The sequence below is a fragment of the Sinohyriopsis cumingii genome, chromosome 6 (assembly GCF_028554795.1).
Source record: "Sinohyriopsis cumingii isolate HCF-2022 chromosome 6, ASM2855479v2, whole genome shotgun sequence".
Classification (NCBI taxonomy): domain Eukaryota; kingdom Metazoa; phylum Mollusca; class Bivalvia; order Unionida; family Unionidae; genus Sinohyriopsis; species Sinohyriopsis cumingii.
Genome location: NC_142966.1, coordinates 157,783,901 through 157,804,039, shown reverse-complemented (window position 1 = coordinate 157,804,039; position 20,139 = coordinate 157,783,901). Strand labels below are relative to the sequence as shown.

The following is a 20,139-nucleotide window of genomic DNA, read 5'->3' as shown; positions in this document are numbered from 1 at the left end:
GTAATAGTGGTTCACACAATCTAGAAGAATGGGTGCCCCACAAATAATAGTGGTTGCAGCAACCACACAATTTACATGGAAAGGCTTCCCATAAGTAATAGTGTTGCAGCAAACACACAAAACTGCAAGAATTGGCACCACAGAGTAGTGGCTGCAGCAACCATACAAACTATAAGAATTGGAACCACAGAGTAGTGGATGCAGCAACCACACAAACTACAAGAACTGGTACCACATGAGTAATAATGGTTGCAGCAACCACACAATCTTCAAAAATGGACACCACACAAATAAAAGTGGCTGCAGTAACCACACAAACTACAAGACTTGGTACATAACAAAAATTAATAAATTCACAGTATCAATGATAAAATAAAATCTCATTTTATCTTACTGTGTTTATTTTATACTTCTTTTTCTACCTTTATTATCTTTCCCTATCCTTCTTTACAATGATAATTAAGTTCAGAACCCTTTATAATACAAATCTGGTTATAGTGCCAACATTTTATGCAAACAAATGTTGGCATTATAATGGAGGTAGACCATATATCACTTTCTCAACACAATAAAAAATGCTGGAGATCTTGACTCCCATGTATGGGTGCAAAAGACAGGTAAAAAACCTTTTAAAAACATTCCAACAAATGCAAGAAAGAGTATATATGATAGGTATGGCTGGCATGCAATGTATTCCAAGTACTTTTCTTGATTCCAAGAACAATCTCAAATCACAAAATGCCTCAAATAAGAGTGAGTTTTAAACATGCTTCTCGTTCATTATTCATTTTTATGATTAACTGACTCATTCTGTTCCTCAACAAAAATACATGGAGTAATGTAATATAAAAACATTATCAGAAATGAAAATAATTTTGAGGGACAATTCAGCACTCCCTCACTATAATGCCCTTCATTATAACACTTCCCATTATAAGGTGAATATGGTTATAGATTTTGTTTCAAAATGTGATATAACAGTTATATGAAGTATCATTACTTCATTGTAAGGGGGTCTCACTATTATACAATATATTATATGGCTCCCATGGACAGCATTATAATGAGTGAATATTGTATTCATCAAACTCATCAACCTGAGTGCTCACTCAAACATGAAATTGCATTTATCACAGCTATTATGTTTGTCATACTTTTACAAAATAAACTATACATATAATTACCAGGCATATGTCTTTCAATGTATAACTTCTAGTGATGGACTTATAACACAAGACTTATGGGTTTTTTATACCTGTCCAGAAAAGGCACTTAGCTCCCGTTTCCTAAGCATGATATATCAATAATGTGCTTAAAGTTCCATTGAAAAAAACAACCAAAAAAACAACAACGATACCCTGAAATCTCTTATATTTCAATTAGTTTACTGATTGTACACTATCAAAATTTGAGTTTAAATTTGCACTCAGATTGAAGAATTTCATGACACCAGGCCTGTTTGAGTGTATTATGTGAATATAGTTTCATGACTACATTCTTGTTTGAGTGTACACTCAAGCTGAAATAGTTTCATGAATTCAGGCCTGTTTGAGTGTACACTCAAGTTGAATAGTTTCATGAATTCAGGCCTGTTTCAGTGTACACTCAAGTTGAATAGTTTCATGACTACAGGCCTGTTTGAGTGTACATTCAAGTTGAATAGTTTCATGACTACAGGCCTGTTTGAGTGTACATTCTAGTTGAATAGTTTCATGACTACAGGCCTGTTTGAGTGTACACTCAGTTTGAAGAGTTTCATGACTACATGCCTGTTTAAGTGTACACTCAAGTTGAATAGTTTCATTAATTCAGGCCTGTTTGAGTGTACATTCAAGTTGAATAGTTTCATGACTACAGGCCTGTTTGAGTGTACACTCAGGTTGAAGAGTTTCATGACTACATGCCTGTTTAAGTGTACACTCAGGTTGAAGAATTTCATGACTACAGGCCTGTTTTAGAGTACACTCAAGTTGAATAGTTTCATGACTACAGGCCTGTTTGAGTGTACACTCAGGTTGAAGAATTTCATGAATTCAGGCCTGTTTGAGTAGTCTACACTCAGGATGAAGAGTTTCATGACTACAGGCTTGTTTGAGTGTACACTCAAGTTGAATAGTTTCATGACTACATGCCTGTTTGAGTGTACACTCAGGTTGAAGAATTTCATGACTACATGCCTGTCTAAGTGTACACTCAAGTTGAAGAGTTTCATGAATTCATGCCTGTTTGAGTAGTCTACACTCAGGTTGAAGAGTTTCATGACTATAGACCTGTTTGAGTGTACACTCAGGTTGAAGAATTTCATGAATTCAGGCCTGTTTGAGTAGTCTACACTCAGGATGAAGAGTTTCATGACTACAGGCTTGTTTGAGTGTACACTCAAGTTGAATAGTTTCATGACTACATGCCTGTTTGAGTGTACACTCAAGTTGAAGAATTTCATGACTACAGGCCTGTATGAGTGTACACTGTGCACTATATATTATGCTGTAAATGGGATGACAAATTCAAATTCTTACCACAAAAACTGAATCCTGTTGAAAACCATGACAACACTCACCTATCAATGTCATTAAGGTCAGAAAAGTGTGAACTATGTCACATTATCTGCTAAAACACAGGTGAGACAAAATAATAGAAACCAAAATCTGTACTTACCAGAAGCGGACCTGGGCACTGGCGACACAAAGGAGACATACTCCATGTTCTGGGAAGAAGCCATTGACATGGATGACATGGACATGTATCGGGCATTAAATGACTTAAGGAACTCCTACAAGCAACAAAATAAAAAACATATATCGGGCATTAAATGACTTAAGGAACTCCTACAAGCAACAAAATAAAAAACATGTATCGGGCATTAAATGACTTAAGGAACTCCTACAAGCAACAAAATAAAAAACATGTATCGGGCATTAAATGACTTAAGGAACTCCTACAAGCAACAAAATAAAAAACATGTATCGGGCATTAAATGACTTAAGGAACTCCTACAAGCAACAAAATAAAAAACATGTATCAGGCATTAAATGACTTAAGGAACTCCTACAAGCAACAAAATAAAAAACATGTATCGGGCATTAAATGACTTAAGGAACTCCGACAAGCAACAAAATAAAATACATAACAAGTCTGAATCTGTCAAATTTACATAGGTGTCCAACTTCCATACAGAAAACAATGCTAGATATTCTTCTTATAACTGATACCATATCACAGGTCATTTCATTGGCCATAAAATTTGGCAGATTCAGTTTATAAAGTTAACAAAGTATTTTAGTAGTTTAAACTTTAGCTGATTTAACAAAGGATGGACATTCAATTTGGCAGATGAATATTGTAGGATTGATAAAACCCATCTATAATTTTGAAAAATATAACTTATGCATAAATGAACATAAACATTGCAAATATTTTTAACAACTTAATATAGATAAATACATATTTAAAGATACATGTAAGTATTACAATACAATGCCCAAGAACATGCCATGGTAGCCAACCCAGGTTGATTTGATGGTCAAGTTCAAACCTACACCCTCTTGGTCATGAGTCTGCCATGCTAACCATTAAGCCACCAATAAAATAATTATTCTTCATTTAGTCACTGCTTACTATATGCAGAGGGTGTATCAGGATTATTTTTAGATAAAACATGAATGAAAAGCCCTCAGAGAGTGGAAACATTTACATAAAACATGAATGAAAAGCCCTCAGGGAGTGGGAACATTTAGATAAAACATGAATGAAAACCATCAGGGGGTGGGAACATTTAGATAAAATACGAATGAAAAGCCCTCAGGGAGTGGGAACATTTAGATAAAACATGAATGAAAATCCCTCAGGGAGTGGGAACATTTAGATAAACATGAATGAAAATCCCTCAGGGAGTGGGAACATTTAGATAAAATACGAATTAAAAGCCCTCAGGGAGTGGGAACATTTTTATAAAAACATGAATACAAAATACTCAGGGAGTAGGTATATTTAGACAAAACATGAATGAAGAATCCTTAGGGAGTGGCAACATTCCAATAAAATATGAATTAAAAACCCTCAGGGAGTGGCTACATTTAATTAAAATATAGATGAAAATCCCTCAGGAAGTGGCAATATTTAGAGAAAACATGAATGAAAACCATCAGGGGGTGACTACATTCAAAATGACAAACCCTCACTGAGGGCTATATTTAAAAACAAAATGAACAAAATAAACTCAAGGATTGGCTAGACATTTAAATAAAACATGAATGAAAAACATGCAGTTACACATATAGACTGTGCATGGGTCAATTCCAATAGGTAAGAATTTCCTTCAAAACTGATAAAGAATGGGAAAGACAAAAAATGGACAAAAAAGACTGTCCGCTGCAACAAAATCAACCTCCTTACCCCTTTATGCCAAAATTAATTTTATGTCTGTGACGAATTTCCCACTGTTTGTCACACTAGCCTAGGTAAGAATAAAAGCTTACCTCATCAAGTACTAATGATCCCTGGGAACCATATCTGAAAATGTTAAGAAATGTTAAAGGTACTCTTACTCCTAACTGAAATTTAGTTCCTAAAAAGGAAAAAATATTTTGAAGCACACACAGGCAACAAAAATTGGAAGAATTCTAGATTCCTCTTTTAAATATACTATATAGCCTTGCATTTGATTTGTAAAAATAACTGACTAAAGCACAACAAATATAGGATCTCAAATGGGTAATTATTTAATATTAAATTTATGAAACGAGTTGCCAAGGCACGCAAAAGCTGGATAATATTCAATGAGTTTCATAAATTTAATATTAAATCATTACCTATTTGCAATCCTTTTTATCACATACTTTTTATTTCAGTAGAAATTATTTAGAGAAAGAAGAATGAATAATTTTGTTCATGCTGACTGAGAGACTGCACCTTTCATTTGCTGTGTGTAAAAAGAGCCCCAAACAAAGATGAACAAGTATTAATGTATAAAACTACGTTATACTTCTTTAGAAATGATAAAACAAAGAACCAGTGACTTTCTAAATAAACAGAACATTTTGCAAAGACAAAATTATTTTTTCAAACAGAATGTCCAATTTGTGTGATACAGTACTAGTAAGAGTACAGTAGATGATCCAGGTTTAACCTAAGTGTCACTTTCACAAATAAACATTACATTGAAAGGAGGATTACTGGATGTAGAAATTCCCATAGGTACTGTAATGTATTTGTGACCAGATATTTGCATTATTTCATTTGGAACAGTAGCCTACAGATAAAACAATTTCATTCTGAGTCAGAATTGCATCACATATTTACCACATAAATATGCTGTGGTTGGATGAAGTTCTGTTAGTTGGGAGACTGGTTTATGTTGACATTCTTCTGTGAAATGATGTGAGTTTATTTACTTCTATAAATTTATATTTAAACCACACTAAAAAGAGAGGACTCCACAATACAGGTATACATTTCAGCCTATCCCCATACATGATATCAATTAAACAATACCCTTAGTTTTACTTGATGTTCTCCTTCTTACCTTGGGGTTTTATGCCATTTTCAAAGTATGATATGCTTGCTATACATGATGAAATGCGATCATGTGGGGTAAATGGGCCATATTCAGAAAGACATGACCTTTTCCCCCACAATTCCCTTTGGGAAGTCAATTCAAAAAAATGGCTGCCAAAATGTTAGTAGTAATAGTAAAAACAAAATGTTCCAGTAGGCAAGGTAAAAAACATTCCCATGATCAAAGCCAATCAATAACAATAAGGAGAATAATGTGCAAGAATTTCATTGGCTTATTTTGGACCAATCAGAATCACAAACAGTGATATTTAACATGTTGTCATATCAAAAATATAAAACTGCCCATACTGTTTGTAAAGTGTGATAATGTAGAATATTAAATGATACTTACCAGCTTGAAGTTTGATGACAATTTCATTGAACCTGTAGTATCCTTACGGATCACAAAAGATCATGAATAGATCACATGACTGGTCAGTCTTTAGAGAAGTCAAATGATACAAGATGGAGGTGACAGGGAAGGTGGGTACTACATGATCAATGGAATTATCATCAAACTTCAACTTGGTAAGTACTGTTTAATTTCAATTTCCCTGAGCCTTTCATTCCCTAAGAACCCATGAGATGTTTAGAGTGTATCATGTGACACAAGCAGAGTTTGTATGAGATCAGCTTGTTGCTGACACAACTGTTCATTCACAGCAGCCTGGATATTTGTCTTGTCTGTATGCAACCATGTTTGTCGCCCCAGGCAAGTATTGCCTTGTAACACCCACCAACTTGTGAGAAAATATGGCAAACTGTTTATTTTTTTAATGTATTAGCAGTCATGAGAATAACTAAACATAGGTATTTTATGAAACAGCTGTATATTTATTTAAATAAAATACAGAATAAAAGAACATGCTCCATGAAAGGGTGCTTCCCCCCTCCCCAAAGGTTTGGCACCCTGGGCAATTATGCATAATACTCACTCCTCACAACAGCTCTTACTACACCTATTGTACTAAGTTAGTCTAACCTTTGACCAGCACTAGAGCAGCATGGTTATAAACCTAGTTAGGTTTCATATTTTGTACCTGTACAAATTTAGATTAATTATTATAATTTCATTACCTATTACTGTAATATGTGAAAATTTCAATTTTAATTTTTGTAAAGCTATAATTCCATACAAGTATGAATTATTTGTTTGCTCTCTGACCTTTCGTACAAAGAATTTTTCATATTAAAAGTGTGCAAATTTTAGGTGCTAAAGAAAATTTTAACTAATTTTTTACCTATAACTATTCTGAACAACAGAAAAAATAATTTAACAAATGTGCATGAAAAATTACATATATCCCAGTTAAAAAATCTTCTGGTAGGTAACATTATATTATGAATATCAATACAGTGTGTTTCATTTTTTTGTCCATAATTGTAGATTGTAAGGGTCATTTGTAAATATATTACACAGCTTATATTTGTCTATGAATGTGGATTATATTTTCATGTAATTATAAATTGTAGGTAAACATGTTTACTTTCGTTTGAGTTCTAGATACAGCTTTGACTCTGACTTTAGAATTTTCTAGAATCAAGTTTTGTTTACAGTTTAATAGAAATTTCCATTAAAATAGAGTATTTACAGTACATGGTTATTACAACACAGGTTAAGTGGGAATCTATATATAAATTGTTTACAACTTAGAATGTTCTGGAAATTAACTTCTGACCCTCATCCGGGTCCTGTCTTAGGTTTTTATATTGAGTTTGTTTACATCAGAATTATTCAATCCCAATTTTAAATTCAGTTGTCACAGTTCAGATTTAATTTGAGAGGAATCTTTTATTTAAATTATTTGCTGGAATTACAAAATGCTCACTGATCATTTTCGGACTAAATCACTATTTTGGAATTATTGTGAATTCATTCAAGGGTATTTTGGGTTATATCACTGTGATGCAACAAAACTGTTAGCACACCAAATTGCAGACTATTGGCACATAATCACATTCCAAATTGGAATTCATTTCTAAATGCCACTGGAATTCATTTGGAACACTATACTTCTTGACTTATGATAGAACCTTTAGGACTATTTTGGATTTAATTCACAATACTGTAATTAAAATTTCACTTTGTATTCTAGGATAATAAATTGTTTGTTGAAATTTACAAAACTTGTTGGGTTTTGTTCTTTTCTGTTACTTAGTTTAAGACCATGGAGTCATTACATTATTTTCAAATGAAAAGCTTTAATTAAGAAAACTCAAGGCTTACAGTTATTTCAACTCAATTGATTGAACTTTCAATTGCAGGTTATACCTGTCACTGGTTTCTGCCAGTTGATTAATAACCAGCATGTCATCCACCACTTTCTGATCAACCTCCGTTACGGTGTTGGTGGCAGCCTGTGGAATCCGCTGGTTTTTGTCACTCTCCTACAACATATTCACAACATTAATAATAATTATATCAAATACAGTAAAGTATTGATTACAAAATATACTTGTAATGGCTATATAATAATCATTACAAATGTGCTAAAGCATTGATTATAACGTGTCTTTCTACAGGCTTGGCTACAGAGAAAGAATGGATTTGGCATATTTGCAGTTGATATACCAATGTTACTGGAGCAAACTCTAAGATTATCATAGGATTAAAATAAAAATATGTCACTTCAGAGAGTGGAAAAAAAATTGACATCTGCTGCATGCATCTTTAGCATAAAAAGCATACAAGATATCCACTCCAGACACAGAATAATGCATACCAAATGGTTTAAAAAGAGGACATTTGATCAGTGATGGTAATACCATGCCTATGTAACAAAGAGACAATGAAAAATGATTCAACAATCTTCTTATATACTGTCAACAGTCAAGGATTAGTTTGCATATTAAAACACACCTTAAATTCTGATTAGGTGATGGTACTTGGAATTAGTGATTCATAGCCAAAATCGGTATTGTTTTCACAGGGAACTATCATGGCCACAAAGTGAGACTATCATGGCCCCAAAGTGTGACTATTATGACCCCAAAGTGAGACTATCATGGCCCCTGAATTGGGACTATCATGGCCTCAAAGTGAGACTATCATGGCCCCAAAGTAGGACTATCATGGCCCCAAAGTGTGACTATAATGACCACAAAGTGAGACTATCATGGCCCCTGAATTGGGACTATCATGGCCCCAAAGTGTGACTATTATGACCCCAAAGTGAGACTATCATGGCCCCTGAATTGGGACTATCATGGCCTCCAAGTGAGACTATATGGTCCCAAAGTATGACTATCATAGCCCCAAAGTGAGACTATCATGGCCCCAAAGTGAGACTATATTGACCCCAAAGTGAGACTATCATGGCCCCTGAACTGGGACTATCAAGGCCCCAAAGAGTGATTATCATGGTCCCAAAGTGTGACTATCATGGCCCCAAAATGAGACTATCATGGCCCCAAAACAAATAATATCAATATTTTTGTCAGATGCAAAAATAATGGAAATTATCTAAGATGACGTCATTTTAAAAATTTAATGCATTAAAAGCTTTTTATTCTTGAAATAAAAGAAGAATTCAGATGTTCCTTTAATCTGAGGAAATAAAACAACTTTCCTCATAAACAAAGTCAGAATCTTAGAAGAATTCAACATCTGAAGATTACATTTTAATCTCTTAAGCCTGATGAATGTTCTGTGCAAAATTCTTTGTTACAAACTATGCAAAAAGAAAAATCTTTAAAAAATTTTTTAGTGGAATTGGGACAGGGTTCTACTGTGTTCATTCTAATTATGAATTTAGTGGAATTGGGACAGGGTTCCACTGTGTTCATTCTAATTATGAATTTAGTGGAATTGGGACAGGGTTCTACTGTGTTCATTCTAATTATGAATTTAGTGGAATTGGGACAGGGTTCTACTGTGTTCATTCTAATTATGAATTTATTGAAATTGGAACCATGTTTTACTGTGTTCATAATAATTATGAATTTGGACAAACAGCAAAAACATGTGTGATGGCAAATACTGATCTTGGCTGTGATAGCTTATCTGGTCAAGGCCATTTGTTGACAGGGTATACCATCTACACTCACACATGAGTTGGATCCCCTGCAAATTGCATAAACCCAGATCTACTATTCTGGCAGATCTGGGGCTATACGGTTTATTAGGAGTAATCACATATGGTTTATTAGGAGTAATCAGCAAAACAAAACAACACAGATTGCATATTATGCAACTGCAGATCAGGGCCTATGTTGATTACAGTTGGATTTAACTTACACATGAGTATATATGGCAAACCTACACGGGTAAATATGGAATCAATGACATGGAATGAGAGATGAATGGAAATTCCAGAAGTAACAGATATAAACTGACTGAGTATAAATAATGTTTAATGTGGCCAAAAACTAAAGCTAAAAATAAAAATAACAACAGATCCACTTATTGTCAAGTCCACCTTCTATTTAGTAAGAAATTGAACTTAACAGTGACCTAGATCTTGAGTGTGAACTAATGCACAGATAGATGGATAGATGTATAAGCAGAAACCGACAGACATGCAAAATGATGGTATGTTATGCTCAACACACAAAAATGGTGTATACAAATGTCTCACAACAACTACATAATGGCAAATACATAATATCTAGATCTATTTCACCCTACCAGTGCTGAATCATGGCATTCATTATGATATTGTTATCTTATATACTATTATTCAATATTATTTGTTGGGCATCAATTTTTTTTAGATATTGTGCTTTCTACCCAAAAATGTTTGTTTGCAAAACATGGAACTTGGGAAAACAAAAATCTTCAATGGAATTATGAAATATGAAGCAATATTTGAGCTGACACCATTTAATTTTGATTAGTCTACCATTGTGCTATGTATATAAAAATTTCAAGTCCACCAATATGCTACATACATAAGAATGCACAGTCCACCATTGTGCTACATACATAAATATGCTCAGTCCACCAATATACATAGATATGCACAGTCCACCATTGTGCTACATACATAAATATGCTCAGTCCACCAATATACATAGATATGCACAGTCCACCATTGTGCTACATATATAAGTATGCACAGTCCACCATTGTGCTACATATATAAGTATGCATAGTCCATCATTGTACTACAAACATAAAAGATGGATGGGTCACATTTACTAAGACATAAAATAATGCTGATATCAGCTGTATCATTTAGTACAGTATTCAACTCTGTATGAAATATGATATCAGCTGTATCATTTAGTACAGTATTCAACTCTGTATGAAATATGATATCAGCTGTATCATTTAGTACAGTATTCAACTCTGTATGAAATATGATATCAGCTGTATCATTTAGTACAGTATTCAACTCTGTATGAAATGTGTACTCATCTGTATCATTCAGTATGGTATTCAACTATGTATGAAATAGTATATCAGCTGTATCATTTAGAATGGTATTCAACTCTATGAAGTATGACGTCAGCTGTATCATTCAGTATGGTAGTATGATATCAGCTGTATCAATCAGTATGGTAATACATGTATGATATCAGCTGTATCAATCAGTAAGGCATTCAACTCTGTGTGAAATATTATATCAGCTGTATCATTCAGTGTGATATTCAACTCTATGAAATATTCTATATTAAAGGAAATAAAGAGTTCGAACCCTTTGAGAAATACAAAGTGAAATTACCTTAATTTTAATGCCTGAGATTTCACAAGTTAAATGAAACAAAGAAATAAAAACACTAAAATGATGTTAACTCAATCAGGATTTTTTTCTTCTATCTATAAACGAACTGGGGTTACAATTAAAGGTAAAGAGCCTGATTATCAATAATTTGATAATTGAACAATTTAACTTAACTAGCTCAATTCTCTACATTTTCTAGCCAATGACCAGCCACAATATTAATGCAGTTATTTCAATTTTGAGGATATAATTCACATGCACTTTTAGACAATCATTCATAATCCCGCATTCCAGGCAAAGTTTTCAAAAGTCATGTAATCCTAATGAAATCAGTAATAAAAGCATCACATCTCTCCTAATATATTGCAATTAGCAAAATATGCAAATACATAGCTTTCAAAGTAATTGTACATTGGGTACAAATTAAGGATTACTAGCATGCAAGTGACAACTGCAGTGGAAAAAATGAAGAAAAAAAGAATATAGATCTAATAAACAGAATAAAATTCTATTGTTATCAATAAACTTTAGCAAGATTCATTTGATGTGACTCTGATAACAAGATAATTATAAAATTTCATGAAAGAACAGTATCATAGATTCTTATATTTTAGGATCTGACATAATTTTATTGAGTTTAAAATTTCAAATTAATGGAAAATCTGACTATACCCACAGAAATTCTATACATTTGTCAATTTCGATGCTAATATAATTAAATCTTGGAACATAATTTATATTGATTGGAGAATAATAGAGGATGTTCCTTGCATCCAAAATTTGTATTTTCAAATGAAACCCTAATGATCTTTCAAAATTTCATGTATATTTAAGAGTAAATTATTTAAAATATTAATTAAAATTTTCAGAAGATACTGTTTCATAATACATATTTCTACATCTATCTCAATGTGATATACAGTTCTTCGATTTTTAAAATATATTAGGCAGACAATTACATATATATCTGATCCAAATGGTTAGTGAAATTAAACTCTGTCCAAATATGACTTTGCAGTTGTTTGTCAGCGATAACGTTTTATCTTTAATTTGCTAGAAAAGTGCCACTGACAAAGTTTGACAACTACTGCCAGCTTCTCCATAAACATCTTATCTTTACTAGAAGGTAAATGTGTGTCACTAATCAAACAATGATTTTGTAAATTCTGACATTTTCCAAGAAAAAGAAAGTTTATACATAACATTCATCACTTACATCATGTGTAATAAATTAATATAAAAGTGTCCTATTCTACTGACTTACATTACCTGTACAAGACTGTAGATAAGTCATTTTTTAATGAATTACATTTTTCTGTAATAAGGTTGCAGGTGCAAATATTACAGTGAATTCACTATTTTTCTAAGAATAAAAGTTCATACATTTTGTGGTTACTCAAAACCCCAAACTTAGACCTCATGAGCCATGTTCCTTGTATAAAAAATAATAGGACCCCTTTCCTAATGCACAAATCCAAATAAGGACAAAGCATAATTTTTCACAAGCCACAAAAATCAGTACATAACAACAAAGAAATCATGAAGTGGCCTTTACCCACTTGAATATCAGATACTGTTTTGTATTCACACATAATTTCATATCAGTGGAAATTTACAATAGATGCATAAGTTTTTTCTAATTGTGATATATAAGAACAGTGAATTAGATTTTTAATTACAAATATGAAAAAGAATTGTCATCTGTCAAATACTAAAGCAAGTTAGTGTTGAAAATGCAGTTAAAATGTATGAATGACCTATAAAGCAAAGTTGGATAAATAACACTTAAATAAAATAGGTCAATTGTATGATACTGAATCATGTGTAAAAGCCTTTAATTTATTCAAACTCTGAAGGTATTAGGCATGGTTATGGACAGAGTTTTTCTGTAAAAATAATAAAACTGTTTTCTGATATGTGACATGAGTTTACACCATATCAAGATGTGACCATCTTTTGATAAGTTGGTGCTTGCTGTCCATAACAAACATTGTCACAGGCACTATTCCATATAAAGCTACAAATAAATTTTTTACAATTAAAGCCATATGCAAAAACACGTGGACAGACTTTAGCATGCATGGATTTTTTAATTTGTTAGATTTTGACAGACTTTTTATGATTACTGAAATTTATTAACAAAATTGTAAACATGCAAATAAATTACCTGCCATAATTTACAACCTAAAAGTTCAAATTCTATCAATTATTGGTTGTGTCTCTGTTGAATACGACCATGGTGCTTTTTATTAGTTTGTAAAACAAACATTTTTTTTTTTAAACCAAGAGCTTGGAAATAAAAGACCTAATTGCTGAGCTCTAAATAAATTTAGTCCCAATTTTCAAAATTAAAGCTATCTCTTTTAAATTGAGTGGTTAATGTTATGTATGGGGATTTTAGGACATTAATACAGGTTTCAGCAGTCAAACTTGAGCAAAGATGATAAGCTGAATATTTGAAATTGCTAAACCACATGCTCTCAAATCATCCAATCGAATACTTTTATCCAAGTTTTAATGTATTTAGAAAACGGTTTTCCAGAAATTATTACAAATATTGCATATACTCACTTGTAAGTCGAGTCAAACTGCAAACAATAAAGATCCTGATCTGCCATAGCATAATGCACCTGTATATCAGGGTATATGTTGTTGGTTCTACTGATCACTCTTAACAAACTGTACAGACCAAGACCTGCCAGGGCATTATGAAATGGCAGATCTGCATCTGTGCAGTTTGCAGTTGCACTCAACATATAAGCAAGTATATACAGTAGTCATTCTGCATAGCTCTATATCCTAATGAGGGTAATAGCATCAAGATGGTGTCAATGTAACAAATATCTTTGACATAATGGCAATATATTTTAATGCTTTTAACCAATCAAATACTTCATTACATCTGCACATGAGTTAGAATATTAGATTCACCTGATTATATTTCTCACTAATGCTGTCATATAAAAGTAACATTTTTGAAAGATAGAAACAGGATTATTAAAATTAAACTTTATAAGTATTAAGAGTTTCTTCATTTAAAGATCTAAGGTCCTTCACTGATACAACAGAGAAAACACAACCAACTTTCCCATGCAGTGTCAAGCTGTCACCAATGCAGCAGACAACATACTTACTGGCACATTGACCACTGGTTCCTTTAGAATTAACTCAGGAAATTGCACCTGTTTACTATCAGGGTTCTAAAATACATACATATATTATAAAGCTTCTGTCACTCTTAATGTAAATCTACAACTGAAAGAAATCATCTGGTAATGGCATCAGACATGTATCAATTCAAGCAAATTTCTAGACAGTTCTCATTATCATTTGTATCTGCTTCTCCTGAAATAGGTTTCCATCATGTTTTGGGTCAACCTTCCATGTTATTGTTTTACAACATTAGAAAAAAACACTAAGAACTGTTCTAAACTAAAGGCATGATCTTCACAGTGATATATTCTTTACTACAAGAAAATGGCTGGAAATGAACTTAGATGTAATTAAAGTTGAGTAAAAAAACTGGAAGTGAACTTGGCTACTGTAATAAGAGTTGACTCAAATTGGTATTTATACACTGATAAACTTGCTAAATAGTCTGTAATGGAATTTATTTTCTACATTTTCAAAATAAGGAGAGTGCACATATAATGCCTGTCGAAAAAAAATCTCAAGGGAGATAACTATGAAGGCTTATGCAGGTTTCATGTGAATAACTATCAACTTCAATTAAAGTATGCATTGTTCTACAAGTGACAAAAACACAAAACATGATAGTGATGCCTCAATAGCCTATTTCAGGTGTAAATAAGCACCATTACTTAGTATTCTGTAACTGTGGGATAATGCTTAATGAGCACAAATCTCTTATATCTAAACATAGCTAATTTTTGCTTCATTCTTGTTTCCTGCATTATATTTAATATATATTTTTTAATAATTAAAACTGTAATGATTGTATGTATATATATAAATTGACTCCAACTGCAAACAACATAGATCCAGATCTGAATTCACAGAATGTGCTGGCAAATGAGGGTCTATGTTATTTGTTCAACTGATTACTCCTAACAAACTGAATATAACCAGATCTGTTGGTAAATCTGGATCTATGCAGTCTGCAGTTGGACTCGACTTATTAACAAAATAATCAGAGTAATTTTTTTATGATTTTCTTGAGTCACAAAAAAACTAGACATGTGTCCACACGACACAGATGCCCCTGTCAAGATAATATAAGCAAATGGCAAAGTTGCTCGTCAGAAAGGGCCTTATCCATTTTTTGCATGTATTGAAAATGGTGAAAATCTAACTTGACCCAAGCCTTCTGAATGTAAAGCCTAATACCAAATTTGGTTTAAATCCTTGAAATTATTACAAAAATTATTGAGAAGATATCCTGAAATTCATGATGGATGAGCGAGGATAGAACCTGACAGGATGGATAAATATAAGTAATACTTATATACCCTATCCATAGATATGAAAGAGGCCCTGTAACTTTAAGACAATTAACAACACTAATTGATTCAGGAGTGGTTGGCATGAAGCAGAAGTTAATAAATGCAATTGTGTGTGACAAAATTAATATGTCACAGGTAGTTAAGAATTTATCACATGAGAGATAAATCTGTTGGAAACAAATGCCAATAAGTAAATATGGAATGCCAATAAGTAAATATGGAATGCCAATAAGTAAATATGGAAAAGTTCTCAGACACAAGTGTGTGTGTGTTTGTTTTGTTTGGGTTTTTTTTGTTTTTTTTAATCCAGCTCTAACATTTGAGTTTGAGTGAATGATGCACTTAGCATAAAAGATTACTCTACCACAAACATTAATGCAAAAAATACACTCCACTCCTAGGTTAAAATAATGTACAGTGGATTGCCTTTTGTGAAATTTCCATTTCATCACTAAATACATTAAACTGTTGTTACTTTAAGCAAAACTCCAAGAAAGGAAACATCTTGTTCTAGTGTTGTCCCAAAACAATGCTTTGCAAATGAGTGGGCAGAGTTTTTCTGTCTATCCATGATCCATTTTTGTCCTTCCCTGACCCATTTTTCATAAACCTTTGCAATCTGATTAACACTCCTTTAATTGAAGTCTGCCTTTCAAGCAATTTCTGTCATGATCATTTACTGACACTCTATCCATCAAGTGAGTCTGAATGAATAACTTGAGATGAAAATTTAAGTTATTTCCAATTTTCTTTTGTATGTTACAAATGACAAATTCTGAAATTTTTATAAAATTTATATTTTAGTATGAACTCATATCGAGATGTGTTATGAAAGAGGGGCCAGGCATTGGTTAATTTAACACAATGAGAATATTCACAAATATACATTTGTTTGCAGATGATGTAAACTTCTATACATCTTGTTCTGATACTGAGGCAATTATTCTTGGCACAACCAAATATGATGGTAATTAAAACAACATGTACAATTTTGGAGACATCACATAAGTTATGGAATCCTGAATTATCTCTTACTATGAAACTGTCAAACATGAAAAACTTGTTGGTGTACTTGTATATAATAATTTACAAGGGGATGACCATATTGATAAGCCTTGTCAAGTACTGTCATCCAAACTTTTGTCCTACTCAGGAGAAGCAAGAAATATTTATTTAAAGAAACCCATATTCTATACTACAATGCATATATTCTTTCAATAATTGATTTTTGTTCAACTGTATGGGAAAACTGAAAAATCTCAGATTGACAGGATTTATAAACTTGATAAAAGGACAGCACACATTATTTTTGATGTATCTATTGATTATTCATCCAAAGCATTGTTTATAGAACTAAAATGGAACATCATATATGAATGGACTGATTTTCACAAGGCAGTTAAGGTAAAAATGTCGACATGGAGTACTGTACCAGAGTATCTTCAAGATTTATTCAGACCTTATTTAACACATTACCAGTTGAGATCAAAATCACATGGAAACCTTCATCCACCAAAACCAAGAATAAAACAATTTAAGAAAAGCGTTCAAAACTTTGGTACAGTTCTGTGGAACAAGCTTCTGCAGAATGTTACAGTATTTAGGAAGAGATATCATGAGTATGTATGTGTTACTAATAGATTATAATAAATTTTAGTACCTATAATACTAAAAAACATGTCAAAATAAATAGTAATTACTATTATCTTTTGTATGATACAGCATATTGTACTTTTTCTCAAGAGAGCCTCAAGGGAAAATAGTCCCTAACTAAATGAATGACGCTCTATCAATAAGGTATTATTATCATTGTTATTATTATTATTATTCACCTTTTCTGTTTTCCATTTTTGCTTGTAGTCCACCGGCGCTGTCTTAGGCCGTCTACCCACTGTAGTAGCACCAGCTGTACGGAGAGATGGCTTCAAGTTCTTTACATACGTATGTCCACCAAATCGAGTCTTTGTCCACCTGTGTATAAAAGTTAAATGGAATTAAAAAAATTATTTAAATAATAAAAAATTAAGTAAACTGAAGAAAAAAAACTATTTGAACTATTATAATGGTTTTGTTTTCAATTTACATTTCTAAACAATATGCTATAAAAGAGGTCAGCAAAAAAAGCCAACTTAACTTTTTGCAAAAGGCCATTATTGCAAGCCATGGGCAATAATCTGCTACACTCCTTTATCAACATAGCAACCTGTGCAGAGATTTCCTTATTTCTCATAAACATGCATACACCTGCTTAACCAATCACAGAGAGCAGGAATAAATTTTTCTCACCACTAAGACCCAATATAACCTTTCTTGCTAAAGTTTCTGTTCTAAGCACTGTCACTTATTGATTGATACAATGATCACTTTCATTGAAATGTAGGAGATTGGTACACTGTATTGTTGATGATGCAAAACATCAGCAATAATGGTGAAAGCAAATTATCACCCATGACCTGCAACAATGGCAAAAAGCCAGCAATATGGTAATTTACATTGAACAATGTCCAACATTGTTTAACATAGTATGTTCATGTTCTTCTTCATATCTGCCGATTCTAGCTTACACATGTAAAGATAAAGGTGTGTAACATTTTCAGAACAAATTTTCAATTAAAATACCATCATAGGAATCTGAAAACTGTTGTGAAATGGCTTTCAACAAAGACAGGTTATCTACCATATACACCCACTGATAAGTCAAGTCCAACTGCAAACAACACTGACCCGGATCTAAAATGTTTTATGTTCTCCTGACTACTCCTAAGAACTGCATAGACACAGATCTGACAGTGCATTATATGATGGCAGATTTGGGTCCATACAGTTTACAGTTGGACTAAACTTACAAGTAAATGGTAGTACTTTACAAAAGAATATAATACTTACCTGACAGGTGTGTTTACATAATGCACACATCTGGAAGATATTACACCAGATAATAAAAAAAGTCTTATTCTATTATTGCATATGTATTTAATCTGACATCTTTGGTCTGACATTCAGTGTTGATATTTCAGTACACTTATTTCCATTAAAACACTAAATGTTTCCATATGCCACACCTGTGCTGGAACAATTTACTCCAGTAGATAAATTCAATATAAGAGTGATTACATTAACAAAATAATGCTTTAAAAGGTGTTTAGTGGCTATTTTGTGTTTTGTTAAAATTATTATTCTGTTCTGAATGGAGAAAATATTTCAACAGAATGCATATCATGTATCGACATAATGACAGAATAAAGCAGGTGCCCCGAGTGGCCGAGTGGTCTAAAGTGCTCTCCGTTACAGATCACTGCTATCTCACCTCTGTCTGTGTGGGTTCGAGTCTTGGATTCGGCCAGTGTTGGTATGTGAGAAAGCTTGCCAGTAACTTCTCGTGGGTCGGTGGTTCTTTCTGGGGTTTTCCCGGGTTCTTCATCCACCATTAATACTGGCTGCCATGTACAGCCTATCGTATGCTGAAAAATGGTGTTAAACCTGACAACAACAACAACAACAGAGTAAAGCTGTAGTGTATTCATTTCTATATATATATACATGGATACTTTTAAATGCACTGAGTTAAATGTCTATAAACTCCAAACTGATACATGTATAAACCTTTCTATACAGTATACTTCAAAATCTGTGGAAAAAATAAAACAAAATAGTATTAAAAAAAACAAAGTCAAACATGTGCTTTGCTTCAAGTCCTGGAAAAAGCAAGGTTTAATGATAGGAATATGTCTCAACCTGAAGCCCCAAATCTATTCTGCTGAATTAAACTCATTTTTTCCTCTGACTTGAAACAAAACAAATTTAGTATGAACTTTTCTAAATGTATGAATGAGTCAGGTTGATCTGTTGATATTCACTGACACACATTTTGCTGAATTAATTGTGCTACACTAAGGTTACCACAAATTGCAGATTTTTCATAAAGTTTGCAGATTTGTAGTTTTTAAAATGTTGAGAATTTCACTTGTCTTGTTGAAATTTGATGAATTTCTGGACATTTCATGATATATTTTTTGTGCTTTATGTCAATAAATTTAACATTTTTAAAATCTTCCAACTATTTACAAAAGCTGACTTTATGCATATGATGAAATATTTTTAGGGGTTTTCCAAGTTTCATTTTGCATTCCTAAGCAGTCTAATTAATGTTGGTGTAAAACTCATGAAGAATGCACAACAGAACTGATTGTAAATAATTGTAAGTCTTCTACAACCTTAGATATGTAATGATATAGGGATGAAATCAGACTTAGATATGTAATAAGGATGAAATCAGACTTAGATATTTAGTAAGGATGATATCAGACTTAGATATGTAATAAGGATGATATCAGACTTAGATATGTAACAAGGATGAAATCAGACTTAGATATGTAATAAGGATGAAATCAGACTTAGATATGTAATAAGGATGATATCAGACTTAGATATGTAATAAGGATGATATCAGACTT

The 20,139-nt window shown here is 32.6% G+C and overlaps 1 protein-coding gene across 1 annotated transcript in view; it reads right to left on the bottom strand.

The window, feature by feature from the left end:
- The window catches only part of LOC149798366 (uncharacterized), a 211,359-nt gene that overhangs the window by 93,495 nt on the left and 97,725 nt on the right, over window positions 1-20,139 (bottom strand). The window contains exons 15-18 of the mRNA XM_089960868.1: window positions 17,518-17,656; window positions 7,829-7,944; window positions 4,479-4,512; window positions 2,659-2,773 (exon numbers count right to left, since the gene is read on the bottom strand). Of these exons, the coding sequence (XP_089816994.1) occupies window positions 2,659-2,773; window positions 4,479-4,512; window positions 7,829-7,944; window positions 17,518-17,656 (404 nt within the window). The remainder of the gene's footprint in view (window positions 1-2,658; window positions 2,774-4,478; window positions 4,513-7,828; window positions 7,945-17,517; window positions 17,657-20,139) is intronic.